The sequence below is a fragment of the Leptonychotes weddellii genome, chromosome 4 (assembly GCF_054177405.1).
Source record: "Leptonychotes weddellii isolate Sample4059 chromosome 4, ASM5417740v2, whole genome shotgun sequence".
Classification (NCBI taxonomy): Eukaryota; Metazoa; Chordata; class Mammalia; order Carnivora; family Phocidae; genus Leptonychotes; species Leptonychotes weddellii.
The window spans coordinates 28,873,827-28,901,730 of NC_138372.1; the positions used below are offsets into that span (position 1 = coordinate 28,873,827).

At 54.4% G+C, this 27,904-nt stretch overlaps 1 protein-coding gene across 2 annotated transcripts; it reads right to left on the reverse strand.

The window, feature by feature from the left end:
* Window positions 1-679: 679 nt before the first annotated feature.
* On the reverse strand, window positions 680-27,870 carry RIMS3 (regulating synaptic membrane exocytosis 3). Of its 2 annotated transcripts, none has more exons than XM_081818201.1 (8): window positions 27,772-27,870; window positions 24,246-24,421; window positions 19,202-19,449; window positions 13,671-13,812; window positions 11,225-11,337; window positions 8,797-8,898; window positions 8,331-8,470; window positions 680-6,782 (listed from the first exon to the last, which is right to left on the reverse strand). In XM_081818201.1, exons 3-8 carry the CDS (start codon window positions 19,416-19,418, stop codon window positions 6,570-6,572), a joined length of 927 nt encoding a protein of 308 aa, XP_081674327.1. In that variant the 5' UTR covers window positions 19,419-19,449; window positions 24,246-24,421; window positions 27,772-27,870; the 3' UTR covers window positions 680-6,569. The 2 variants fall into 2 exon arrangements, with proteins under 2 accessions (XP_081674327.1, XP_081674328.1); XM_081818202.1 differs by lacking the exon at window positions 27,772-27,870 and adding an exon at window positions 27,574-27,676.
* Window positions 27,871-27,904: the final 34 nt, after the last annotated feature.

The window sequence follows — 27,904 nt, forward strand, 5'->3', positions numbered from 1 at the left end:
GACTCTTGGGGAAGAGGATGCTAGCCTTTCCCCTGGCAAGCATGTGACATTGGGACACTTCCTTTATCCATCTTCTGACCCCACAGACCCAGGCCTAGGAGGACAAGGGCACTGCCCAGAAGTGATGAAATGTTAACATACCTTTCTGTCCCTCCCTGAGGCAGGGAGGGGAAGGGGTGCCCCAGGGGTCGATGACTGCTGTAGTTCACAGCACTGGAGGTCAACTGCATGTTTACTGCTTGTAGCAAGTGTGACTGAAGCCAACGAGACTGCCCCAGCCACATGCCTGAGCAGAGCTCCTGGACCTGAGAGCTCAGAAAGAAATGCATGCGGGAGCCTTAGCTCCATCTTACCTTCTCTTCTATTTGACACTGGGCATCCCTTGTGGAGTCTGTGGAAATAGAAGGCTTCGAGGGCCTGTAAGCAGGCAGCGGGGGACAGCTGGGAAGCTGCCTGGCCCCATCAGATTCCATGGCCCACGGACATCAATGTGGCAACAAAGTCCCCACACAGGAGTCAGAGGCCCCGGTCAGAACTTCTGAGGCCTTTTCCCAAGATGTCCTGCCCTCTCCTGCCTCTCAGCCTTGGCGTCCACCTCCTCTTTCTCGTTTTAGTCACCCGCAACCCTGTTTTCTCTCTCCTAGAATTAAGAACCGTCTTCAGAAAGCAACACAAGAAACCATTTTCAAACTGACTTTAATCTTTTTTTTTTTTTCTGCCCAAATATCGTACATGCAGAAGCCATGTGAAGAATTTTCTCCTCGAGGGAATTGGCAAGAATGTTGTCGGAAAGAGCCGGAAGTCCTCCCCAGCTGTCCACCTGCCACCTAGGAGCCACAGCAAGTTTGGAAAGATGCTGCACATAGAAAATGTAGAGAGCACAGATATAAAAGGCTAATTGCTTCTTATCTAAACAGTGTGCTTGTCAGTCCCTATCAGCGATCTCTTTCTTTGCAGGATGCATTTGGAAATTCTAAAAAAGGGGTTCCTGCCTCCTGTGAATTTACATTCTGAAGGAGTGGATAGACTAATCAGGCCAACTTTCCCTAAGGAAGCAGCCGCTCACTCTGCCTGCTGAGGTGAGGTCTGCTGAGAGATTCTGGAGAGAGGGGTGGTTTCAAGAAGCAAAATACTTGGATGGGGAGTAAGTGCCCCCTCTCTTCCCGTCAAGGAGCATTGCCTTTCACATTCTCAGGTGTTCTACTCTCTCCCACGGATGTCATTCTAGAAGCAGAGAGGAGGACTGACCCAGTCTCATCTGCCAGTGGGGGTACTGAGCTATGCAGGACGCGGCTGAGGGGGTCCCATCACATCAGCACCTTGAAAATTGTCCATTGTAGACAACCCTTAAGTATTTCCGGTCATTACACAAGAAGAAAAGAGGGAGAACAAACCACAAAGAGGTGGAAGCAGAGTCTGTTAGGATTCCCAGAGTTCTTGTCAGAAGCAGCACATCTGGGCACGGATGGATGAGAACCTGCACCCAGTCGGGGTACCAGGAGCTGGACAAAACCAGCCCGTGGACCCAGGCGCACCAGGCTGGAAACCCTCCTCGCTCCAGATCAGACTTTTAAAACCTGGAGGGAACCATGGAGCAACTAGCAAATGCTCTGATTTTGCAGATGAGGAAGCTGAGGCCCAGACAAGTGAGGAGTCTTGCACAAAGTCACAGTTTGGGACAAAACTGTATAGGACAGCCTTTGATTCTCTGTAGCCAGCTATCCAGGCCATCGAGCTGGGGGGCGGATGCTCTGCGGCCCCTGGATTCCCAGGGCCCCTTTCTTTAGCCAAACTCTCTGGAACCCAGTCCCCAGGGACCCTTCCTGACATCGGTGTGAACTCCCTGGGGGGGGGGTGGCGGGGAGGCACAAGGCCCCCGGCCTTACTAAGTTTCCAACTAGAGCCCTGGAAGGTTTCCCCAAAGCAGTAACGCACTTTTCTCAACAAGCACTGACCCAAGCCAGTCTAGGCCCCTGACAGAATTCAGTTTCTCTTATTGGTGTGGTTTTCCTCACAGGCACAGCCAGGCTGGGCCCACAAAAGCCCGAGCTCAGGGTTTGGGGGGAGAAGGAGTTGCTTTGCTACATGGAAAGATTAAGCCCTTTGTCAGAGAACAAGGTCCCCCATCAGGCATGACAACAGCCGAAGCCGCCTTTGTGGGGCCTCACCGGCAGGGCTGGCGCCCAGGGAGACCAAGTTGCTCTCTTTGGCATCACCGACATTGCTCTGAGATGCTCAGGCACTCTCAAAATCAGCCTTTCCCAGCCAGACCAGGCCCCGCCGGCCGCCACCCGCCACCAGGCCTCCCCTGACTGGGCGGGGCTCCCCTGCCTTCAGTCGTTGAGTGTTTGGTTTTGCCCCATCCTCTTCTGACCTGAGTGAAAAGCAGACTTGAGGAAGAAGACAGGAGAAGAATCTACACGCCCGTCTCCTCCCTCTTCGTTCGAAGAAAGAGAATCCAGTACAGGAAGCAGCATGTTCACGAGCCTCTTTCCGTGTCAGGATCGGGGAGGAGAAGACGCCGGGGAGAGGAGCATAAAGGGAGGAGGCAGCAGGGAGCAGGCCTCTTCTTTTCCATCTCCTTGCAGACGCCTGCCTGCCCGCAGAAATGCTGCAGGGTCCACCTGGGCCTGAGCGGTGCGCCCTCTCCCTCCAGCCAGGTAGCGGGGCGCCTCGTCTCCATCATCAAGCAAAGGCAGCCGTTTCTTGCACAGAGTTTGCACAGTGCAGGAAGCAATCAGAGACCCAGAAGAGCGGCCTTCCTGAAGCTCTGCTGCTTTCTGGGCCGAGGAGGATAGGGAATCGGAGGCATCGGGGAGCCCCGGAGCCCCCGCGGGGAGGAGCTCAGCGGCCCCCCCCCGGGCAGCAGGGTGTGGAGCGAGAACCCTGGTTGCATGTCAGGGTTCCTGGTCATGGGGTCGAAGATTGTGCTACATTTCGTTTCCAGAGACGTACCCTTGGAGGTCTCTATTGTCTCTGAGGGGGAGAGGGGGCTGTTCTCCTCAAGGCTGGCAGTAAAGAAGAGCTTGGGCATGCTTGCCCTGGTAGGGGTCACGCCCCTGGGAGAACTGGCAATCCCATGAGCGAGGAGCTACCCGGGTGCCCTCTTTCTGGAGCCCCTGGGCTCTGCCTCACCCCCGCCCCTGGGATGCCGGCATGCTGGGAGAGCCTCCTAAGCCCTCCGCTCCTTTCCTGGGAGAACGGGGAGGTGGAAGAGATGGGATGGGGAGGAGTTTCGGAGCTGGTTCTTCCCTGAAGGATCAAATCCCCCTTGTCAAACCTAGACGTGGCCCCATTTACTGGAGCGTGATTCATACCAAAGGCCCTCAGACGTCCCTGTAGGGATGGAGTCTATGAAGGAAGGGGGACACGTTGAACAGAGCAGAAACGTGAAGACAGATGCTCTGAATCATCCGTCACGGTTCCTGCCCACAGCCCAGCATTGCTGCAGGGCCACCCCCATCTCTGCCGCATCTTCCACGAACCTGCCAGAGCAGAGGAAGGGGGATGACAAAGCGTCCCGTCCTGTCCTCAGCTCTGGGTCTCACCTGGGGGAAGCAGGCCTGCACAGCCAGGGCGTGGTACCCTGCAGTGCGTCGGTCCCAGGTTAGGGAGCACTCTGGGGGAGATCGTGTTGCCTCCTTCCCCCACCATCCCCTCTTCAAAGATGCTCCCCACCCCAGGGAAGGCCAGGCGGCACACTGTGCCCCCTCCTCTCCTGGGACAGGCTAGCTCCCAAACGGCTTCTCAGACAAGCCCCTGTATCGAGGAGGATGAGAGACCCTGAAACCCAGCCATTCACCATCACACATGCGTCAGCCTCAAGTGAACTCACCATCATGGGGGGAAATCCAGGTGCGGATTAGTAACTGATTTGGTACAAAGGGTTAAAGAGGATAATTCCCAAAGGTCAACCTGGGGAGAATTACTTCCCATTAAAGAGGTGGGATAAGAGCGGCCCAGCTCCTGGGCAGTTTGGGCGGCTAGGGCCTGGAGGCAGGTCAGCGCCAGTTACCCGCAGGTCAGGCCCCAGCTCGGGCTAGACCTTCTGCTGTGCTAACTAACCTGCCCCCAGAGGCAAGGGGACCGTGGCCTATAGCCACCCAGGGCCAGGCTCTCTGCTGGCAGCCCTCCACCTTCCCTGTCTTCCCAGGCCCCTCAAGGAATGAGGGTGATATCCCTCCCTAATATCCCCCATTCCCCTGGGTCTCGGTAGCACCACTCGGGGCTACATCAGCAAATGTCTACGCCATCCTAGGAGTCATTACTAATCCCGCCGTTCCAAAAGTGTAGAGTCTGTTCACGCCATCCTGAGGGTGACTGTTTGGGAGAGGTGAATACATCACAGACAGGACATAAAATATCCTTTTGTGAGCGAGTTTCCCTCTCCCCACCCTAGGGTCAAAGAGTACAGAGCCCTTTGCCTTATTTTTAGAAACATGAGAAATGTGCGCATTACCCAATCCCAACAACGGGAGAGAATTTCTGCCTAAAGAGAAAACTCGACCCAGCTGCCTCCTCCCTCTCCCTACGCCCACAACCGTCCTCATCTGTGATAAGACAAGAATGGAGGCTTTGGCAGCAGCCAGGAGCCCATTTGGTTCATTTCTTACTGCCCTTACCCACTTTCCGTCTGTGGGCAGGACCAGTAGGGTTTTCCTGGGAGGGAAGTTACCAGGCTCTGGCTTCAACCTGGTGTGGGTCCCTACCAGGAAAGGAGGCCCTTTATCTCCTGACAGCCGCCTCCTCCACCTGACCTCAGAATCCGCCTCTATGCCCATCTGTCCGGCTTTGGTTATGAACGGAGTCCAAGCACGCAGGCCCCGAGACCGCTCCACTGCTCAGCTGGGTAGCTCCCCTCCACCTTGAGCATGTGGGTCAGAGTCATGCAGCACTTGGGGCTGACGTCTGGGGAAGAGGCAGAGGGACGGTCTTCTCCATACCTTGACCCCTCCTGCCACCTCTTTTCTTCCCACTAGACACGGACCCAAGGGCTGCTGTGTCCACCCCTTTGGGCAACCTCTCGCCTTTTGCCCTAGACCTGCAGAGGGAGAGGACAGATTTGGGCATTCCTAGCAGACATCTCACGGGTCCAGGCCCTGGTACCCTCTCCCACACAGGGCCCAGCTGTCATATGAAGTCGGGGTTTGAGTGGCTTTGGGAAGCTCCAACCAGACAAGGGTGGGAAGAAAGCAGAGGCAGGGGAGGTGCCGAGAGCAGGCCAGGCCCCTCTCCGGAGGACAGCTGCGGAGTGCGGGGAGGCGGGGAGGCAGAGAGGGGTAAGTATTGCTTGTACAGAGCTGGTGACTGTGGCAGTCTAGCTGAGTCCAGAGCCAGGCTGTCCGTGAGGCCAGGAAGCTGGAGCCCAGGTGAGTCTGAGCTCCCAGACAGGGACCCTGGTCTGGAAATGAGCAAACAAAGAGAGACCCAAATGATCGACCTCACGCAGCTAATCCCCAAAGGTCAGACAGGATTCTCAACAGTGGCACAGGGCAGGTCAGCCCCAACCCTCCTCATCCCAGCAACAGCCCCACCCTCAGCGCTTCCTCCACAAGCCAGGCCCCACCGGGATGCACCCCGAGGGGGACAGGGCCACCCCCAGGGCCTGGAGAGCACACAGGCGCCTCAGGGACCATCTGCTTTGGCAGAGAACATCCCCCCTGAGGCCAGCCTCTGGGGTGTCAAGACCCTCCAAGTCCACACCTCCTGGGGTCCACTGGGAGAGCTCCTTTGGCATGTTGGAAGCGAGGAGGCTCGGAGCAGGACAGGAGGTGAAGAACAATGCTAAGGGAGGTGCCCGCACTTCCCTCCAAGGGGCCTGGCCAGCCACCCTGGGAACTAAGTCTTCCTAGTGTTCCACTTGCAGGAAGGAGGCGGCTCCTGCCGAAGGGAGAAGGCGATCTCCAAGCCCTCAGCTTCCCAGGCATGTTCCGCTCCCCCGGCCCCCGGCCAGGGCACTAGATGAGCATGCGACATGCTGCAGGTGCATTCGGTAGGAAGAGCTGCCAGAGCACTCGGTGGGGAGGAGGGTGTTGGGTCCCCGAGGGGCCTCAGTGTGGCCAGCTGCAGTGGGTACTACATTCCTCAAAATAGAGCAGCGGTGCTGGGAGAAGCACAGGTGGGACAAAGGACGAGACAGAAAACAAAGCAGGGACCAGCAAGAGGCGGCCCGGACAGGGACACGTGGGCTCCGTCCCGGGCACAAGACCAGGCAGGGTGGATGGGTGGCCACATCCCCCGCTTCCGCCCCTGCACTCGGGGATCCGCGCCCACACAACACTCCTTTGGGTTTCTTTTCAACGAGACACAGAGAGATGTGGATTTTAGCTCATGTAGTCACCAAGACTGGCTATACCCAGACACGTGAACGGATAGAACATGGTCACAGACACACACAGACACACACGCACGCACACACTAGTCTCCGCTGCCAGTTGGGGTGGGCCCAGTAGCCGACAGGCATGCAGCAGGGCAAGGGGTCCAGAGAGACACGAAGACTATGTACAGGGGGCGGGGAGGGGCCGTCAGGCACCCCTTCCCACACTGCCTCCTGGCCTCTTCTGAGGTCCTTAGGAGCACGAGGGGCTGGTGGCACTCTCCAGGGAGGACTGGGACAGGCGCCTGGTGAGGGATCCAAGTGTAGAGTCTGCCACTGAGGACGTGGGGAAGAGTTTGTACCAGCCCGTGACCGCGGCACTCAGGTCCAGCTCGTCCAGCATGATCTGGGCCATGCCCATGAAGCATTTGTGGTCCATGCGGCCGTAGTCTCCCCAGACAATCACCTGCGGGGGAGGGGGTGGGAAACGGGGGGCGCTGAGCCAACTCCCCGACTTCAGGGCTCAGTAGTGGACCCAGGAACCGGCAAGTCTCACTAAAGCACAGATGAGGCAGAGAGAGCCGGAACCGAGACTGATTTGGGGGCAACAGCTTACTGAGCACTGAAGACGTGCCAGCCTCCATCGTACCGACTCCTCTCCGTTATCTCAGCCGTTACAACCGCCTAGGTAAAGGTGCTGTGTACCATCGTCTCGACAAAGAGGCAACGACAGCTCAGAGAGGTTAATGAGCCCAAAGATACACAGTAATTGGTGGCGGAGCTGGGATCAGAACCTGGGTCTGACTTCCAGAGCCTCCCAGCATCCCAGATGGCAGCCTTCCCCAGTAAGAAGCAGACGGAAAGAGTCTGGGACCTGAGTCACAGCTTCTAGTCTGCTGCTGGCGAACGGCGGAGCTTGGGGAGACCCCTGGCCCTCACTGGACCTCAGTGTTCCCACCCAGAAAACTGGAAGAGGGGAAGAGATTAGCTCAGTGATTTTCAAACTTGTATTTTTATCGGTGGATCTTTTTCTCAAAATGGAATCCCAATATATATATATACATGAAAACAGACACCCAGGATCCTCCCTACCCCCACAGAACCCCAGGGTTCTGCAGTCCTGGCCATTTGCGACCCCAAGGGCACTTGCTACGCAACCACCTCAGCCCGGAGGAACAGCCCTAGGTGAGTAGTTACACAGCCCAGACAGCCCCTGGCTCAGGCCTCTCCTCTGCCACCCATGTGGCCTCAGGCAAGGCCCCAGCCACAACCACCACTAATACTCTGAGAGCGGCTGTCTACGGGCCAGGCACTCAGTGAGGCCCTCCATGTGCATCTCTCATTTACACTTCACAGTATGCCACCCACAGACCATGATGGTGCTGGAACTTGAACCCAGGACTGAACCCAGAGACCAGCCCCCACTTAGCCTCTTGCTAAGCACCTCAGGTGCTTCATCTGTGAATGGGCGTGATGATCCCTCCCTCCCGGGACTGTCGTGAAGGGCACCGCACTCTCTCGGAGTTGGGGTGGCGTCACCTTGGCCTGGGCCACCTGGGCTCTGCAAGTCGCTAGCTGAAACCTCAAGTGAGTCACTTCACCTTTCTGAGACTGCAAGATGGGGAGAATCATACCTACTTCACAGCATCATCTGAAGGCTGAAAGGAGGTCAGGATTGGAAAGCCCTTCGCCCAGAGCCTGGCACGGAGCTGATGCGCAATAAGCATTAGCACCAGGCAGAAAGAGAAGGCAGTGGTCAAACGCTGCTTCTACCTACAAGCTGAGCAACCTGGGGTGGGGGGTGGGCAGTGGACTTATCCCCCTGAACTCTGGTTTCCTTACAAATCAACCAGGGGCAAAAACCCCTCACTGGGCTGTGAAAACAAACGGGTCATGCGCATTAATGCACTTGGTACAGTGCCTGGCACAGGACGCATCATACATGAAAGAGATTTTAAACTACAACTTGCAGTTTTGGGGAGTCGTCCTGCCCCGGGGGCCCCGTAGCACTCACCTGCAGCACCTTGCCCTGGGGCCCCTCGTCGAAGAGCAGAGCCTGCTGGTACAGGGGGTCACAGGTCTTCTTGGCCACCTTTGTCTTCTTTTTGGCCAAGCAGGCCCCGTTCTCAAGCAGGTAAACCTTGATATAGGTGGCTAAGGGATGGGAAAAAGCATGCTGGGGAGGGGTCCAGGACAGACTGATCCCCTAACGTCCTGCTGCTCCTGGAGGTGAGCAAGGTGAGTGGGATGAGCTGACCAGTGGACAGCAGTAGAAAAGATGGGCTCAAACACTGACTCGTCCATCTCCCCTCCCCTCAACCCTGTCCACGGGCCTTCCGGGCCAGCCATGACTCCGGGGTCGAGAACACTGATCTAGGCCAACGGGCAGCTGAGGACACGCTAGACCCGGAGCTCAGTTGCGCACCCCTGCCTGGCAGGACCCCGTATCCAAAACCCCTCTTCCCGCTGCTCGGCCTCACCTGGGAGGGATTTGGAGCCTGGTTTGGGGGTCAGGCCCCGAGCCTCAATCACTTCCACCTCTAGCTGGCCACTGCGGTCCATGATGGCAATGTGCACATCCCCTGCAAGGAAGAAAAGGGACCCTCCAGGCAGAGGCAGAGCCGGGGCGGGCTGGCCAGCTGCTGTGCAGAGTACAGTCTGCAGAGGGCGCTACAGTGCTGGAACAGGCAAAACATGCAGCAGACTGCTTGTGCCAGAAGGGCTCTCGAGGGGCCACTTGAAAGGAGGTGAGAAATACTTTGATAGGTCCCCTGGGGCAGGGGCGGGGGCATGACCCTCAAGGGGCATGCTTGGGTAGCAACGAATGGCTGCCCAACTCCCAGTAAGTCCCAGTGAACTGGGGGGCTCCTGTCTTACTAAGCAGAATAGCAGCCCTCGGCCACTCCCCAAATATTTACAGACTCTCCTTTTGAAAAGATGCCGAGATAGGAGCCTGCGCAGGACAGGAGGCATTGCCTGGGAATTAGGGCCTGTTTGCACCCCGGCCAAAGGATGCAGGGAAGGCCAGTTCTCCCGGGAGCAGAGAACTGAGAACTCCTCACTGCGCTCCCACAAACGATTACCTCGCCGAGGCAAGTTCTGTATGAAGTCATGTCAGTTATTTCTAGAACTCTTAGCTTCGTTCAACATCGGTTAGCGGAATTTGAAATTATGCATTAGTCACTTGGAACAACCTTCAGAGGAATGCAGAATCATAAGCCTGATGCAGAGAAATTAAAATTGGCCAGACTTTGGGTTCAGCCACCCATTTTAGATACTCCGAGCTATCATGTAATTGTTTGTATTTGCATACTTGGGAAGATGGGGATTTATTACTTTCAGGAAACATCCTGGAAGTCGTCACCCTCCCTCTAGCTATTTCTGACCTCCCCGTGGGGACGGAAGAGGGGAGGTCTTACTCTAACATCCCTAAGGAGATAAGCAAAGGCAAGCCTGTCCTTCCCACTTCTAGACACCAGGAGGCACTACACACAAGTGTTCTAGGCTGGGAAGGCACAAAAGCCTTGCGGAGGTGGCTGGCTCCTCTCACTGCCTCCCAGTCCCTGGCTGGGCCTAGGGCTGGGAAAAGCAGACTCCCCAGGCCCTTAAGAGCCTGTGAGCAAGGGCTGAGAATTGGGCAAATCCTACCCCAGGGCCAGAGGAGAGCTGGTGCTCACCCTCCGAGGGTCCCCGTGGACAAAGGCTCCTGTGGAAGCATGTCTGAGAAAACCGAAGCAGTGCAGTGGGAAGAGTACTGGCCTGGGACTGAAACCCAGCTCCAGTGCAGGGCTCGCAGCAGGGCACTGTCTGAGCCCCGCTTCCTCATGTGCTGTGAGGTCAAAGGTCGAACACTGTTCCAATGAGGACTGAGTCCAGATGCCTGGGGGCAGACTGCTCAGGTCGGACTGATGGGGAAGGGGGAGAGGCAAGGGGCATCTCTGGGGAAGCAAGTTCCTGGGAGGAGCCCCCAGAGCCAACACAACCAGTATCTAAGACAGAGGGAGAGAGGGAGGGAGGTGGGAGGGAGCCAGAAGTGCAACTAAGAGGACCGAGTAGAGACCCGGGAAGTAGGTCCCAGCTGCAGGGAAGGGGGATGAGAAAATTATTTAAAAGGCTTTTAGGTGCCAGGCAGGTAGAAGTAACAAGTCCAATAAGACACAGTTCCTCAGGAGTAAATGAAACACTTCATTCAAAGCATCGGATAGGAACTCGATGAACTGTTGTTAGATTGCGGAACTAAGGCAGGGATTCTTATTCCCATTTTACAGATGAGGAAACGGAGGCTCAAAGAAGGGGAGTGACATGCCCAAGGTCACACAGAGCACCAGGGGTAGCACAGACTCGCTGAGCATCAAAGGTGCGACGCCTCTGGTTCACCGTCTTTTTTTTTTTTTTTTAAGATTTTATTTATTTATTTGAGACAGAGAGAATGAGAGAGAGCACATGAGAGGGGGGAGGGTCAGAGGGAGAAGCAGGCTCCCCGCCGAGCAGGGAGCCAGACGCGGGACTCGATCCAGGGACTCCAGGATCATGACCTGAGCCGAAGGCAGTCGCTCAACCAACTGAGCCACCCAGGCGCCCCCTCTGGTTCACCGTCTTACACCGAGCAGGCACTCGGCACTGCCAGGCGTGCAGCTGGTGGTGGGAGAGTGGATGGGCGTGTGGTGAGGGCGGCCCATGCTGTAAAGCTGCTGCGGGGTAGCCCGCAGAGCAAAGCTGGAACCTCTGTCCTCTCTGAAGAGGGAGGGACCTCAGAGGGCCCAGCCAACTCCTTCTGGCTGGCGCAAAAGCCAGAGTGAGGGCTCCTCTCTGCAGCTAGCCCTGTGTCGCATGGGGCCCCCACGGAGCTCACCCCTTCTGTGGCGTGGCCGCCATCCCCCCACTCGCTCAGCCCTCAGGGAGACTCACCCATCGGTGGCGTCGCCAATGTCTGTCGCCCCACAATCTGGGCTGGCCCCAGCCCATCCAGGAAATCACTGAACTGGCTTTCAGCCCCAAGCCGAGTGGTGGGGAAAATGAACCTGGAGGAAGACGCAGAGGGGCACATGAGGTGGCCTGGATGGTGAGATGTAGTGGCTCCGCCCCGCGGACACTGGGCCATGCCCCTCTGTGCCTCAGTTTCCCCTCTCCATAGCATGAGTGCCCTGCTTTAGCTGGGGACAAACAGAACTCTTCATCTCTGCACGTTAAATAAAAATACTCTGGTGTCCCTTGAGAAATAGTAAACATAATAATGTTATCTAATCCTCAAGCACCAGGATTTTCTAAGGTGACCCTTAAAAGGCAGGGCTTGCGGGACACCTATGTCCTCCCCTGGGGATATGACTGCCAAGAACCAGAAACATAGGCCAGAAATTTCGATGCCTGGAGCAAGTTCTAAGAACTGAGGTTTAGTTGACCATATGTTTGGAATCCAAGTCGATAACGTGAGGTGGTGTCCAAAACAGCAACCGAGACCAAAATAACACAATTGCAGGGTTGAGATAAAAGGCGAGCGATGGTGGGTGGTCCCTGGTTGTGGGGTCTGGAAACAGTAGCGAGCAACACTGATAGTGATCAAGAGCTGGGCGGGCGCCAGCAGCGCACCAAACGCTCCGCAAGCATCGCGTTCATTCCTGCTATTCTGTGCAGCGGGAGCTATGCTTGTCTTACAGATGAGAAAACAGGCTTAGAGAGGTAAGACTTGCCTTGACTGTAAAACAGTGATGTGATGCCCACCTTGCAGGGTTATGGTGGCAATTGGGGCAGCTGGTGTGTGAAAGGTTCCAGACAAGCAGGACACAATAAAATGGTAGTTCTGATGTTGCTGTGAACATCGAGGGCAGTGCCCCCCCTTAGGCACTCAAGGCTACATGTTCTGAGGGTGGCCAGGAGAGAAAGGACCAATGGGGGAGGGCGGACCCGGCTCTGCTCGGGGGGGCTACAATGGACCAAAGTTCTAAGACCTCCTAGAATAGCCCAGGTATCTGGCCTGAGAGATCAGACTGTCCCAGAACGACTCCCCCCTTGGAAAGTTGGGCCTTGAGTCCCCCTTGGCCAGCGACAGGCAAGGAGAAAGACGGGTTGCCTACACTTGTCAAAGAGGGCCTGAATTTCCCCAACAAGGCTGGCCTCCACTCTGAGGGAAGGGGCTTCGAGGCCCACCCACTCTTACTGGCTGTCAGCAATAACCCCAGCCCGCACTCTGAAGAAAACCTGAGAAGGTTAAATAAGGTCACGGACTCTCAAGGTCACAGAATTTTAGGAGCTTGGTCTAGAGAGTGTAGAGGTTGTGAACAAAGGTTATAGAGTCAAATGGCCTTAATTCAAACCCTGACTCCACCACCACTGAACAGCTGTGACCTTGGGTGGGTACCTCACTCTCCTCCCATGCCTCAGTCTCTCCACATGGAACATGGAGATCATGGTAGTGCCGACATCCCTCAGTGTTAAATGAGACACAGTTTTTGGTCTGATGGTGGCTGGTAGATCCCAGAGTAAGAAGCACCCATCTGAAGTGCCTAGTGACACCCTGCATATGCAGTAAATGCCCCTGGCCATTTGCATTCATGGAAGTGGGCACAGTAATGAGACACAAGATCATAGAATCCTAAATAATAGAGCCACAGGGCCCTGCTATCAATGGGCCTTGATGAAGCCGAACCAGAAAATCTTAGTCGTATAGCCAGCTTCATAGATTTGGGAGGGACCAAGGGAATATCTAACCCAGTGACTTTTGAATTTTTGACTGCAACTCCCATGCAATGGAAAAAATACATTTAACATCATAGACCTCTGTGCATCCATATATTAAAAAACCAAAACAAAAGTTCACAAGGTAATTCATCCTCACACCACAGGATATGTTTGAAATTTCTATTTCTTTCCCTAATGCTGGTTTTGACCCACTAAACTGATTTTACTTCCTGCCTGAGTCACCAACCACAGTTTGAAAAACACCAATCCAGCCCAACCTCCTTCTCTCAGCTCCATGCAAGACCACTTGTGAGAACTCCACTCATCGGAGCCGTAACAATGGTTTCAGATCGAAAAGGATTCTGGGTCCACATTTTCCTCCGGAGCCCTCTCGTCTGAGGGCAGTGTGTAGGTGCCGGGGGCTGGGAGGCATGAAACATACAGATGGGATGCAGTGCCCCTGGGGCCGCTGGGGGGTTTGGATGGGAAACAGCAGCCCAGAGCAAGAGGAAGACTGGGGCGCAGGCAGCGGATGTCCATGGAAGGCAGGGACGCAGAGGAACCCAGACATCTGGACCCGAAACCCAGCCAGAAAGATTTCCCCACCCTGCCCCCTGACTCTGGGACTAGAGGACCATGCGGGAAGGTGGGGACCAGAGTGGACATGGGCTGCACGCACGTGCCCTCGGAGCTGTTGCTGTTGGTGCTCCCATCTGTGGACTCCCGGCTGCCCTGGCGTGTGACCCGACTCCGCATCTCCACCGCGATGCCCGTCTCTGTGCTCCGCCGGATGTTGCTGCGCAGCTTCTTGGTGGCCCCTTCTGGGACCCCCGAAAACAAAGAAAGGGAACAAGGTCAGATCAGTGATGAGGCTTCTGTGGGAGTGCTGCCAAGGTCACCTCTTGGGATGGGGCAGGACGGGCAGGGCTCTGATTGGAGGCAGGGGCGCTGCTGAGCTGGTTTGCACAGTGACAGGGACGAAGACTAGAAAGATGGCTGGAGGCAGCGTCAGGATGGTGGGGCTGTGGGGTGGGAAGTCACCAGGTGCAGCCCAGCCCTGCAGCGTTCACCCTCATCCCTGCCAGGCTCCCTGATGGCCACCTTCCCAACTCAATTCCAGCCTTTGCCCCAAATGGAGAAAGTGTTCCTTTCTCTTCTGGAAAGGTTGCTTTCTCTGGCATTCCCAGATTTGCTTTCCCTCTTCCAGGTACCCTCATGAACCCTATCACACCCGGACCTCACACTCCACCTCTGTGATACCTTCATAGGCCCAATAAAACCCCCATGGGAAGCTTGGCCACTCTCAAACTAACCTGCATTCTCAAGGTGGGTCTGAATGTGGAGGGGGATGTGTGCGGAGGGGTACAGAGGCCATGAGGGAAGCAAGACTGAGAGAGACCACTAGGTTGACCTGAACAGACCTTGGCTTTGAGAGGTCTGCAGAAGAACCCCAGAAACCACATGGTGAGAGCTCACTCTGTGTCTCTGTACCTCTCATTTGGAGGGCCCTCTACCCTCACCCCAGCCCCCCTCTTGAGCCTTGCAGGGAACATGGGGCACTTTGCCTCTCCTAGTAGCACACCATCCTGCCTGGGTTTCCATGGCAACCTCCTCAGCATTGCAGCGAGGTCCCCCTAGACACCCTCTCCTCCTGGGGGGGCGGAGCAGAAGACGGGTTGAATTGAAGGTTTGCAGGCCTGCCCCTGCTGAAGCTTCACTGCCTGAAGAGCTTGACAGGAAGGGAAGATGGCATCACATAAGGACTGCGTCAAAGGAGCCACTGGTTAGAGGCCTGGGCAAATTAAGAGTGGAATTGCCACCAGGGCTGAGGAGGCTGGGAGGGGGGCTGGCAGCACAGCCTCCAAAAGCAGTGGGGAGGGGGGAGCCGGTTATGCTGGCCACCCCGTCTCCGGGCCACACCCCAATGGTGCACTGGGGAGGCACTGTTCAAAATGCCAGCCTAAGAAAAGGGGGGCTTCAGTCTCCCTGCTTCATCCTACTTACATTTCAGGAAGTCCCCCCAGCGGGAGGGAAGGCTGAGAGGGCCGGCCCCACCAATGGATGGGATGGGGGGACTGGGAGTGGGGATGGGCTGGTGGTGAGGAGGAATGTCTTCTCTGAAGCCAGCCCAGCTTCTGGGATATTGGAATAGCTACTGTCCACAAGTCAATGAGACCACCGATATGTCTATCAGTCTGTCTCTCTCTCTCTGTGTCTCTCTCTCAAACACACACAGAGTCACTTTAGCTGATACGTATTTCTTTCACACAAGCATAAGTAGATACAATGAGTGCTAACAATCACATATATGAGTACAGCGATCTCCCACACCAGGTCATGTATGTTCATATAATGGGCACACAGTCACTAACAGTCCTACTAGGTCTTAGTCACACATACACACAACACACTCTGCCACATACATGTGACCGTCACACCATAACACCTGATTGAACCCCTCCACTCGATCACAAACAGTGTGTGACCCACCACACAGAGGACTGGGCAATGATGGTGGGTGTAGGGTGCTCACCTTATCCCTGACTCCTAACTGCCACATCCCCTCTAACCCAGTTAGGAGACAGATGGGTCTGTGGGAGCTGCACTTTACCCTCCCGCATATCTCCCCTCCCCCGACAACACACACCCTGAGCTGAAGCCAGAGCCTCACCACCCCATGGCCCCAACCCTCCTCTTCTAGACCCACTTGGGAGAAAATTTACCTTCTTTGACCTACCCAATGCACTGTGAGCCCCTGGGTAGGGGTGTCACAGAATCCTGAAGTATTAGAGACACCTCGCTAGCCCCCCACTGCCATTTCACAAATGGCGAGCCTGAGGTTCACGTGCTCACAGGGCTGGGGTCAGACCCCAGGCCCACACTCTCCTGATCTACTGACGGCCTACTTTTCACTCCTCTCCATCAAGTCCACATTGGTTTGAGAAGTGATTCAGCAGAGATTAAGTTCCATATCTTCTGGGCGGGGAGAAAGTTCTTGCAGCTTCAGAGGTCTTGTCCAGTCTGAACTCTGTCGATCTGGGAGTAACTTTATGTAGACTCTCTCTCTCTCTCTAAAGAACTGGGCCAAGTTGCTTGCAATAATTCTGTGGTGCCTGGAGACTGAAAGACTCCAGGAACCATCTCATCTGTCCCACCACATACAAGGGAGAGGGAGAGCCTTTAGCAGCACTGCCCATGGCATCTCCTGGAATGGTCCTGAACCCTCTTCCCAGAGCCCAGAGCCCAGAGCCCAGAGCCCAGGTGGGAAGGGCTGCTGTCCCTGGTACTGAAACGAGGAGCTTCATTTGGGCAGAGGCTAGAATGGCCCAGCCTAAGGCCAGGCCAGAACCTACCTATGTCCTGGGACCCTAAAGCTCTGCCCCTACCCTCATCATTGCTCCTACAACTTAGAGAATGTTAGATCTAGAAGGAAGCTGGGAGACTAAGACCGTCTTTATAGCTCCATTTTACAGAAGAAGAAATTGAGACCCAGTGAGAAGATGACTCTCCCACGGTCCCATGGGGAGTTAAAGAGCTAGAACTAAATTCTAAAGTTTCAGGGTGAGTTTCTGGAAGGCCACTTGAGTTAAATGTGAGGAATAAACTGGAAGGGGCAGGCATGAGGCAGGGGAACTAGAGAGGAGGCTGGGGCAATAGTCCAGGCTAGATATCACGGGGCCTGAACTAGGACAGAGGCTTTGAAACAAAGAGGAGATGGGTGGGGCTGGAGCCATTACATTGTATGGACAGACCCTGAGGAAGGAAGCCCCTACAGGGGCAGACCTAGAGCTCAGAAGATTGGGTCCCAACTTCACACAGCCCAGCCCTGCAGGGATTCTAGCAGGGAACTGAACCATCCCATTTGGGGACAGCAGGAACACCCTGCTAGGATCTTTTCCCAGAACAGAGTTTCCCGGGCCAGTGCCCATGGTGAGTCAGCCCATACATCCCTCTGGGGCCAGACTCTCCCACCCAGGATGGGGCTCCAAGCTAGGACACTGGCAACCTCAAGGCTGGGGAGAGGTGTATGCTATAAGCAAGGGGGCAGAGCTGTGGGGGCTAGAGAACTCACTTCTTATTTGGTCCTACTGTGTGACCATGGCCAATAATAACACTGACAATTTACTAAGTATCTACTATGTGCCAGGCACGAGGCTGGGTGCCTTTGCATACCCTATCTCATGGAGTTCCCTGGACAACTCTGCAAGGCAAGTATCACTGTCCTTATTCCACAATCAAGGAAGCAGACTCAGAGAAGTGAAATAACTTGCCTGAGTCACCCAACTAGCAAATGACAGGGTGTGGCTCGGAAGGCCAACTTGAAGTTGTTCTCCAGGAAAGTGCCTTTTCTCCAGGCTCAGATGCCTCATCAATAAAATGAGTATATCGGACTAGATGATCCCAAGGGGCCCTCCCTGCTCTCACATTCAGAGATTAGGTGATCCACAGAGACTTTCAGTTAAAAGGGCATCTGGGCCGTTCACCTGGCTCAGGCCCAGGCCTTCAGTTGTACCCTTGCATACTATGGAGACAAATGATCCTGAAGCCCTATCGTCATTCATCTCCCCTTGAGGCTTCAGGTCTTCTTGGTGTCTACTCTAATCCCTGCCTGCTGACTGTGGAGTCTGGGTAGGTGGACAGCCCCAGGCCAACCACCAGAATGTCTCCCAGTGACTCAGGTCCCAGCCTGGGCCTTGGAAGACTGTCTGTCCAAATCGCTTGGGCATGAAGAAGCCTTTGGGTCTGAAGCTGAACCAGGTAGATTCAGCTAGAGATTAGCAGGGTTTGGACTCTTGAAGCCACACTCCTGGGGTCCAATACCTCCTCAACCTAATCTTAATCTCCTAAACTTAATCTCACCCCTTGATTCCTGTACCAGCCCACCTCCTGCATCCATATCTCCCTGACTCCCTAGTACCAGGCCTAAATTGCACACTTACAGAGGCCATGCCCATCCCGGGGCACAGAAAACCTCCAGTGCCCTCCCCATCCAGCGTTTCCCTGAGCCAGAAACCACATCGAAGCTTGATTGCTGGAAAAGACCATCCCACGTGCTCCTGTGAAGGGCTTTGTAAAAATCTATTTTAAGGCCTGGAAAAGTCTCCCACCCTCAGCCCCAACTGGGAGTCTTGATGAGCATTCTCTCTGGATCCTCTGGTGCCCCCACCCCCTCACCACCCCCATCCAGCTGCCCTATTTGAAGCTTTCCTGGGGAAGTTGTTACTCTGAACAAAATAAGCAGGAAGAGATTTTAAAACAAAACCAGCTGGTGTCTGGCTGATGCCACAAAGTGAGGAGGTCTTGGCGGGGGGAGGGGGGGCTGGCTCTTTTGTGATGTGGGGTCCAGTGTGACTGTGTGTGACAAAGTGGGTCACCCACCAGTCTGAGCATAACTGGCATTCCAAAACTAGGTGTCTGAGAAAATACACTTTTCCAGATGTAGCTGTTAAGGTGTGTGTGAATCTGGATTCATGAGGTATGGGCATATGGGAGTGCAGCGTGCTTCTGTGACCATGGGCATTGTGTGTGCGTGTGTGTAACTACGCTTCTGTCATCTGGGTCTGTGCATCAGTACACAGAGGGCTGTGCTCATGCGATATGCACGACCACGAACAGTGTGAATGGCTGTACTATGCTTTCCTGGCAGTAGGGGTGGCCCAGCTGAGCAACGGGGCACACTGTTTATGTGACTACGCAAGGTGTGTGTGTCTCTCTTGTGACTTGGAATGTATATGCATAACTGTAACTACATTTGGGTGACTGTTTGCACTTGGGAAACTCAGAGAACACAGGTAAGCCTGAATCCTGTGGAAGTGTGTCTGTGAAGTTGTGTCACTTGTCACAGTGCCAGGAATACGACGGCTGGTTCATAAAGCATCGATGATGAATGTGTACGTCTGTGCATGGAGGCAGCAGAGTTAAAGTTTAGGAGCATGAACCCAGAAGCCCGGCTGCTGGGGTTTGAATTCAGGCTCCACCAGCCCACTAGCTATGTAGTTTGGGGCATCTTACTCCCCGTTCTCTGTGCTTTTGTATCTGCCTCATGGAGTTTGCGGGGATTCCATGAGTCAGGACATGGACCGGACCCAGAACAGCACATGGTATACGGTACGTGCTCTAGAAGTATCTGTGGGCGTGACAACCTTCCCTGGGTGCCCTGTCATGACAAGGTGCCCCAACCCAGGCCCTCCGAGTCCTATGCCCTCTCACCAGATGGGGGCAGCTGCAGCGTGCTCTTGCTCCACTGGGTCAGGCCCACGATGGCCACCATCTTGGCCCCAAGGCTGCTGCGCCGCTTCTTGGCCGTGGTGGTCCCGGTCCCACCCCCAGCCTGCTGGGGGCCGCAGATTTCACCACTGATGCTGGAGCTCCGAACCACATTCCTGGAGGCCGCGGCCGAGGCCGGACCCGGCTCCCCGTTAAACATGGTCCGAGGGGTGGCAAGGCCTCAGGCAACCCTGTGGGGGAGAGCAGGAGACAATTGGGTCCCACATCAGGCCCTGGAGCCACTCTACTGCAGCCCACCGCTTCCTAGCTGTGTGACCTTGGGTCAGTCACCTGGCCTCTCTGAGGCTGTGAGGATTAAATGAATAAATAAAGGTAAAGAGTGTACCCAGCGTCTGGCTCAATAAATGGTACCATTCTTATGAGCATATGGCTGTCCTGGCAAGTGACCTGGTTTGGCAGTCAAGGCAGAGGTTGTGGAGTCATTTGGCCCACTCTCGAATTCCAAAGGCCTCTACACACTGGCTGTGTGATCTTGTGACCAAGCACCTTGGGGTTTCAGTGAACACCTCAGCAAAATGAGAAATAAAAGCACTTACCTCACAGGATTGTTGTAAGGATTAAATTAGAGCATGCGAAGGCGCCTAGAACAGTGTCAGGCATGGAGTAAATATTCAGTAGGTGTGATTACTTTCACAGCCAATAATAAGAACAAGGAGAGCAAAAGTGGCCCCAGCCTCGGGGGACGACGGAAGGGGACCTCCTGCTAAAGGGGACAGCACAGAGAAGTATAAAGGAGCAGGCACAAGTCACCCTGAAGCATCCCACAGAGCGGCAGCCTCTGGAGGTGTTTTAACCCGTTTCCCTCCCAGGGTCTTTCCTGTCTATGCATTTTTTTTTTTTTTTATTTGAGACAGAGAGAATGAGAGAGACAGAGAGCACATGAGAGGGGGGAGGGTCAGAGGGAGAAGCAGGCTCCCCGCCGAGCAGGGAGCCCGATGCGGGACTCGATCCAGGGACTCCAGGATCATGACCTGAGCCGAAGGCAGTCGCTTAACCAACTGAGCCACCCAGGCGCCCCTGTCTATGCATTTTTAAAAATAATTGAACTCATACTGCAAATACAATTTTACATCCTGGTGTTTTTCATTTAACATCAGATCGCAAGCATTTCCCAATGTCATTAGCATGTTTTAATATAAGGTATACATGTTTTAATACCACCATAATATTCCGTTGTATGGTAGCATAATGGACTTAACTATTTCAATGCAGTGACCTCTTAGATCAGGTCCGACTTCTTCCCCTCTCTCCTGCCTTTTAAACAACACTGCAATAAACATGTTTCTACACTGCTTTGATCTGCTTCTTTCCTTAGGATTGATTCCCAGAAACAGAGTGCCTGGGCTGGGTGTGGAGACTGCTGGGAGCCTCCCCAACGTCCACTCTCCCTTCCTGCTTCCTGGCAGAGTGCTGGTTTTGTCAGGTACCACCCATCCCATTTCGGAGGTAGATCCAGATTAGCTCGAGCCAATCAATGAGTGGCACTCACCTCGGTAACTAGTACTGGTCCGAGGGCAGGCCTATGATTCAGTTGGCCCCATGTGACTTAAGGGGAAGATTTGGATTCCATGCTTTTCGGAGAGGTGAAGTCTCCCTCCCCCACTTCTTCCCTCAAGACCCTTCCCCCTAGGGAGGGCCCAGTCCTAGGAGGAAGCCAGTGTCGCTGAGTGCCGCAGAGCAATGGGAAGGACCTCAGGCCACCCCGGAGCCTGCCTTTTTCTGGCCTAACCAGTTATGCAGAGAATGTGCTTACACCAGTTGGAATCAGTGTTCTCCGTTACATCCCAAAGCATCCCACCTGATACCGAGGACACAAACATTTCTTTGATTCTTGAAAGATATTGCCAAATTCCTTCCAAAGCTGCATTCAACGAATATTTAAGCCCCTAAAGTTCCAAGACCTAGGCTGAGTGCCAAGGATATGGCAGTGAGCCAGGCCAACGTGGTCCTGCCCTCCCAGAGCCTCCAGTCCAGGAGGAGAGACAGACAGTAAGTCACTGATTATATAATTAAATATTAAATCTGATGAGCATGAGGGAAGAAAGAGGACATTGGGACCCACTTTGGGGGAGCAAGGGAGCAGGGCAGCATGCGTTTATGGCTTGGTTTTGCACAGAGGCAGGATCGCCAGCTGCCGGCCTCTACAACTTGGCCCAAAGTCCCATACAGCAGTGGGTGTCCTCCGCTCAGAGTATAGGAAAAGTGGCGCTCTGGCAGGCTCTGCCTATAACCCTTCCCAGCTCTGTCCCCGGCTACAGAGCTCTTGCCAGGGCAGCTCCTCATCCCAGGGCTCAGGTCACTCTGCTTGACCCTCTGCCCTCAGGCCTGTCACCCTGAGGGTATCTGACTTCAAAAGGACAGAGCTGAAGTGTGTGTGTGGGTGGAGGAGAATGAGGGAGAAGGAAGGGGCCACTCTAAAGGATTCAGTCCCCAGATAGCTGTGAATGGTAGCCGCTTGGCCTCCTGATCAGTGCAGCTCCTGCCAACCAGGCAAATTGGGGCTGACGGTGGGGATGAGTCAAAGCTGTGTTCTCCCTCCTTTGTGGTTGTCTGGGCTGTTTTTGCTCACCCCGTGATATGTGCAGAGTCCCAGATTCTATTTCTCCATCCATCCCCCACTAACCTTGCAGCTAATGGAAAGTCCCCTGGACATGGGCCTATGATGATCTCTTCTCTTTAGTTTCCAAATCTAGAGCCAGTTTGTGTGTTTTTTGAGGTATCTGCATGGTCTTTTGGTGGATGGTGGGAGAGGGCTTACAGTATAAGCCTAATTTACTCGTTAAAGTATTCCTGTTAGGTGTGTGGTAATCTCCATGTCACAGATGAGAAACTTGAGTCTCCGAAAAGTCAAGGCCTTGCCCATCCTACTCAGCTAAGAAATGGCAACACCTGGACTCGAACCCAGCTCTCCTTTTCCCACAAAGATGCAGACATAGGGGCTCCTAGGTGGCTCAGTCGGTTAAGTGTCCTATTCCGGGTTTTGCCTTAGGTCATGATCTCAGGGTTGTGGGATCGAGCCCCCTGTCCTTGGGCTCCACGGCAGATTCTCTCTCTTCCTCTGCCTCTGCCCCTCCCCCCCACTCATGCTCTCTCTCAAAATAAATAAATAAAATCTTAAAAAAAAAAAAAAAAGATGCACACATGCTCAGCAGCTCCTGCTCCTTCAACCCAGAGCTCACCCAAAGGTGTGGGCCCATCCCTCCCCTTCAGCCTTTGCCCTGGGTCTCTGGCTCTTTGAAAACTCTGCAAAAAAAAAAAAAAAAAAAAAATCTCTCTGGCCCAGGTTATCACAGCTGGCATGAGCATGTGAGGGGCAGGAGAAACCCCACTCAGACCACAGCTGGAGAAGCAAGTGCCTCCCCGGCACAGCCTACAGGAAGTTCAAGAGTGCCACTCCCAGGGGCTGAGAAGGGAGGAAGGTATGGGACAAAATTCCTGACCCCGCCAACCCAGGGGCTCATGTTTCCTCATGAATAATGAATGACACTGACAAGCAGATGGTTTGACATCCAGGACTCGGCACCATCTGGAGCTACTTTCTCATCTTTAACCACCCAGCGATCACCCAGGGGACCTGGAGAGCTGATGAATGCTTCAGAGAGCCCCACCAGACAGGCCACCCTCCAGGGGCCAGGAGGAGCCAAACCAAAGCAGGGGACCCAAGGTCTTAGGGCCTGACCCCTGGGTTGGGTGGCCTGGGAGAAGTAAGAATCAGGAAGTGGGATTAGAACGTTATACAGACTCCTGTGTCACTTTCTCTGGGCCTTGATTTCCTCATCTGTGTGTAAAATGAAGCGGTTGGATTAGGTGATCTCTAGAAGCCCTTTTAACTAGAGAGTAGAGCCTGTGAACACATACTGCATTGGCAGGCTCAGAACTGGGGCTCCAGGTGCTTCTCTGACAGCTGGTCTAGCTCGAGAGGAGTGAGACAAAGAGACAGGAGGAGAGCCTCCTCACAGTGACACTACAGGGCCCAGTGATGGCCCTGAGCCATGACACTACAGGGAAAGGGGCAGCAAGCAGAGATGGGGGCAGGGTGGTGAGGGGCCAGCAAGGCACAGAACATAGCACCCCCCATACTGGTCGTTCTGAAAGACTGCTAAATGAACTACATCCTCCCCACAAAAGTCACTTCAACAATTCCCTGTCTCTGAGCATGCCTGTTCCTTCCCCAGCCCAGTTCACAGCTCCCCAAGGAAGGGAACCCTCCCTCGCCAGGTCACAGGGACCTCACTCTGGAGTTCTCTCAGCCGACTCCCATTTACTACTACTACAGCAGCATCTCCTACTATGGCTCGGATTTCCCGTCCAGGGACAAGGACTACTGTCCCCACTCCTGCCAAAGCTCCATGCCAGCAGAGACCTTCCAAGCTCCTCAGGGAAGGAGGCTAGTGTTTTCTTTCCAGCCATGGATGTTTGGCCTCCACCCTGGAGTCTTAGTACACTAAGGGCTCTCCAAACCATCTCTTGAATCCTGGCAACAGGGGCCTCAGGGCTCTGCCAGGCTACCCAGGCCCCTTGGTCCCTTTGACGATGTGTCTAACCAGATCATGAGCCTGTTTTTGAGCGTCAGTGAGGCGGTCAGAAAGCCCAAGATAAACCCAGCTACCCACCCTTTCAACAGGAGAGAGCAAGGAATCTGTCACAGGGTGACGGTAGGTTCACCCACAACAGACATCACTAATCCATTTCTTTCCCATCAAGGCCAGATTTAACCTCCGAATCCCTCTCAACCAATTGGTGAGAACTGGCTCATAATTAAAAATAGATTTGCCATCCCTATTCCAGCCTGAGTCTTTCATCTTGCAGAGTGGGACCTTAAGGCCCGGGATGGGAAAGAGACACACCCAGGGTCACATAGAACGTTGGTGACAAAACCAGAGCTCTGACTCAAGTCACCTAACTCTCAGGTCCCACATCACCTGGCAGGTGCTTCCTCCCCACTCTGAAGAACACCCAAACTCACCGAACTGATGAGTCTGAGCGTGGTGTTCCACATCACAGGGGGCTGTGCCCCTCTCAACAGCACACCCCTAGGGCATTTACACGAGGCTTCAGTTAACTTCTGCCCAGACACCAGTTTTCAGGAAGGAGGTGAAGGCAATCAGGGTAGCTCCCACGAGGAGATGATATGCTAAGAGTCTGGAAGGAAAGAGGGAAGTTTAGAGGAAGGGCTAGCGAAAACATTTGTCCTTAAGAGCTTCTAGTAGCTTGTGGTGTAAAAAGACTTCGGAGATAGCTGTGTGATGTTGAGCAAATTCATTTAAACTCTCTGATTCTCTTTCCTACTTTGTAAAACTGTCCCGACTCCTGGGTCCCCTAATCTGCCTTTCGGCACTTTAATGTCAAACTACTGTTGCTGAAGCCCCACACACAACTTTAAGACTTTTAACACATGAGGGACACATGGGGGTCCACCTGCTAAGGAGCTCTAGACCCTATTCTTCCTTCCTCAGTCCTCCCCCTGACTGATGGGGTCTGTGTCCTTCCCCAGACTCTATGACATGCCCGGGGGTGGGGGGGAATCCTGGCTCCACCCCCAGCCATGTGACCCTGAGCAAATCATTCAGCTTCTCTGAACTTCTATCTCCTCTTCTACGTGAGGAGTCTACTTGCCACCTGGACCCAGCCCCACTCTCCAGGTAGACTGGGTGTTGGATGGGTATAATGAGGAGCAGGATAACACTGTGATTAAAAACACAGGCTTTAGGGGTGCCTGGGTGGCTGAGGTCATGATCTCAGTGTCCTGGGATCGAGCCCCATGTCCGACTCTCTGCTCAGTGGGCAGTCTGCTTCTCCCTCTCACTCTGGCTCTCACTCTCTCTCAAGTGAATCAATAAAATCTTTAAACACACACACACACACACACACACACACACACACACAGGTTTTGGAGACAGACAGACTTGGTTCAAAACCTAGATCTGTCACTTACAAGCTGTATGACACAGGGCAATTCCTTAACAAACCCCCTGAGCCTACTGCTCCTCATCTCTTGAGTGGGTAAAATAATGCCCGCCTTAGGATTATTAGATGAAATGTTGCAAAAATAAAGATTGGTAACATGCTAACTGCTCAGCTGGGCAACTACACTGTTACTACTCAGAATGGTGCCTTTGTAATGACTATACAGGAGTCAGTGTGTATTGGTCTGGATTGCACACCAGATGCAACCACTTCATGGGAAGGTTCACAGACCAACAGGATCACCTCTCCCTCCGGCCAGGGCTGCTTCCACCCCGAGCCCCGAATAGCATGGGATCCAGGTCCCTGTGCCTCTCAGGTGAGGTGGGAGCTGACACGGAGGCTGTGTTCTTCTCTGCCAGCATCTCAGCTCCTGGCCCCTCACTGGATGTTGGGTCTGGCATTTGAGACCCCTGATTCAACCTTAACCCAGCACCAGAGCTGCCCACCACATCTCCCATCCCAATCTGTGCCCATGTCAGAGGCCAGTGTCTGCCTCCACAGAAGGCGAGAAGGGGTCTCTTTTTTCTAGCCTCTCCTTTCCCCCCTCAGGAAGAGATGGGCGGGTGACAGGGCTGGCAAATGGTGGGAGAGGTAGGTTGGGCTGAGGGAGCACACCCAGCTTGCATTGGGAGCACCATGCCAGCTCCCCTCCTGATTATGTGACCTTTGTCTCCCCCCAGCCAGACTCCCACACACAACGCTATGCACACACACAGGGAGAGACATAAGACACTTGATTTCAAATGTGTGATCACACACCCTACACACCCAGACAGATGATATACACTTAAAGATACAATCACATGCGTACACAGATATGCCATGCACCCCCAAGACAAAGGCACACAGAAGCCACCTCACTGACAGCCACAGGCATCTGCAGACTCACATATGTGTACACACCCACGCACACTCATACACACACACCCCTCCTTGGCCCCTGCCCAGCCCAGAGAGGCGGGAAGAGCCCATCCCTTCAGTGGGCAGGGAAGTGGGAAGTGTCTTACCTGGATCTTGGGTTCCCTTGGCTGAGGCACGCATGCCAGCTCTGGGCGGGCGCTTGTGTGAACTTGAATACACACACACACGCATCCCCGCTCCAGCCCCCAGTACCACGCTCCTGGCCCCCATCCCTGCAGGTCGGACAAAAGAGCTCCTCGGGGAGGTTTGTGGTGAGGAGATGAGAAGACTGGCAGGGAGCAGCTGCAGTCACCATGGCTACGGAGCTGACCCACTTCTCCTCCACCCAGCCTGGCCCACCCAGCCCAGGCAAGGGAGGACAAGCAGCCTGGGGCAGGGGGGCCCTCCCCATCACACACAGTAAAGAGGTGGCTCTCTGAGGGTGTGGTAAGGGATGGGTTGAGCCCCAGGCTGGTTCCTACATAGAAAGGCAATAGCCCAGACATTCTTTGAGGGGAGCAAGGTACTAAGAAGATGGCCCCTGCTAAACCTAGCCCCTCGCCTCCTTCAGCATCTGTACCTCTGGCTTCAGGGACCTCCATGGGTCATGCGCTTGCCCTGGACACGTTCTCAGACACAGGCCTCATGGCAGGGCAGAGGGTGAGGCGGCCAGGCCCAAATCTGCGTCCCCAGCTCTAAGGACTCAGGACACTGAAGGGCAAGAGAGACCCAGAGCTGGTTGAACCCTGTGTCCTGCTCAGATCAAGGTGGTGGAGGGCAGGGCTTATCCTCCCAACTTGGACTAGGGGCTCCTGGAGGCATGGCCATGCCTTCATTCCTCAGCCCGGGCTGCCATGTGGGTCTTCTCTCAGCCAGCGGGCTCCTGAGGACATGGCCATGTGTCTTCCCTCAGAACCGGGGATAGAGAGGAACCACACAGCCTTTAGACAGCTCAGTGTTGAGAGGAGATCGCTCACAAAGCAGAATGAATCACTCCTGAATGACAGCTTCCCATAGCTCCGCATTCCCTTCAGGATAAAGTAAAAACCCCCTCACACCAAGGCCCATAAGCCTAGTGACCCAGCTCATCCCATGCTCTTGCCCCTCTTCTGTATTTCAGCTGCACTTGCCTTTTTCCCATTCCTCAAAAGTGCCCTGTGTCTCTCATCTGCCTGGAATGCTCTTCTCCAGCCTCCCCACCCTCATGTTCTGGGGCCCTGTATTTACCTGCTGAGCCACCTTTGCCTGGCTGATCCCTACTCATTGCTCAGTCCCAGTTGCAGTGTCATCTTCTAGGAGAGTCTTCCCAGATAAAATGAGTCCGCCTGTCATGCTCTCCCAGACTCTGGACTGTCCCTGCCTGTTAGGTGAATTGTGTCCCCCACCCTCCCCCCAAAAAAGATATGTTGAGGTAGAAACCCCAGTACCTCAGAATACGACCTTGTTCGGAAGAGAGTCATTGCAGATGTGATTAGTTAAGTTGAGGTCATGCTGGAGTAGGGTGGTCCCTAATAAGGGTGTCCTTATAAGAATGTGAAGACAGAGACACACAGGGAGAATGCCATGGGATGACAGAGGCAGAGTTTGGAGTGAGCAGCAACAGACTGAAGAATGCCAAGGATTACCAGCTGTCACCAGAAGCTAGGAGAGAGCCATGGAACAGCATCTTCCTCAGAGGGAACCGATCCTGCCAACACCTTGATCTTGGACCTTTAGCCTCCAGAACTGTAAGAGAATAAGTTTCTGTTGTTTTAGGCA

Coding starts and splice junctions, on each gene's coding strand:
- RIMS3 (XM_081818201.1), bottom strand. CDS start 19,418: ATGTTTAACGGGGAGCCGGGTCCGGCCTCGGCCGCGGCCTCCAGGAAT. Junction 13,813..19,201: donor GCTGCAGCTGCCCCCATCTG/GTGAGAGGGCAT, acceptor CGGGGGTCCCAG/AAGGGGCCACCAAGAAGCTG. Junction 6,783..8,330: donor CCCAGGGCAAGGTGCTGCAG/GTGAGTGCTACG, acceptor CCTCCCCCGCAG/GTGATTGTCTGGGGAGACTA.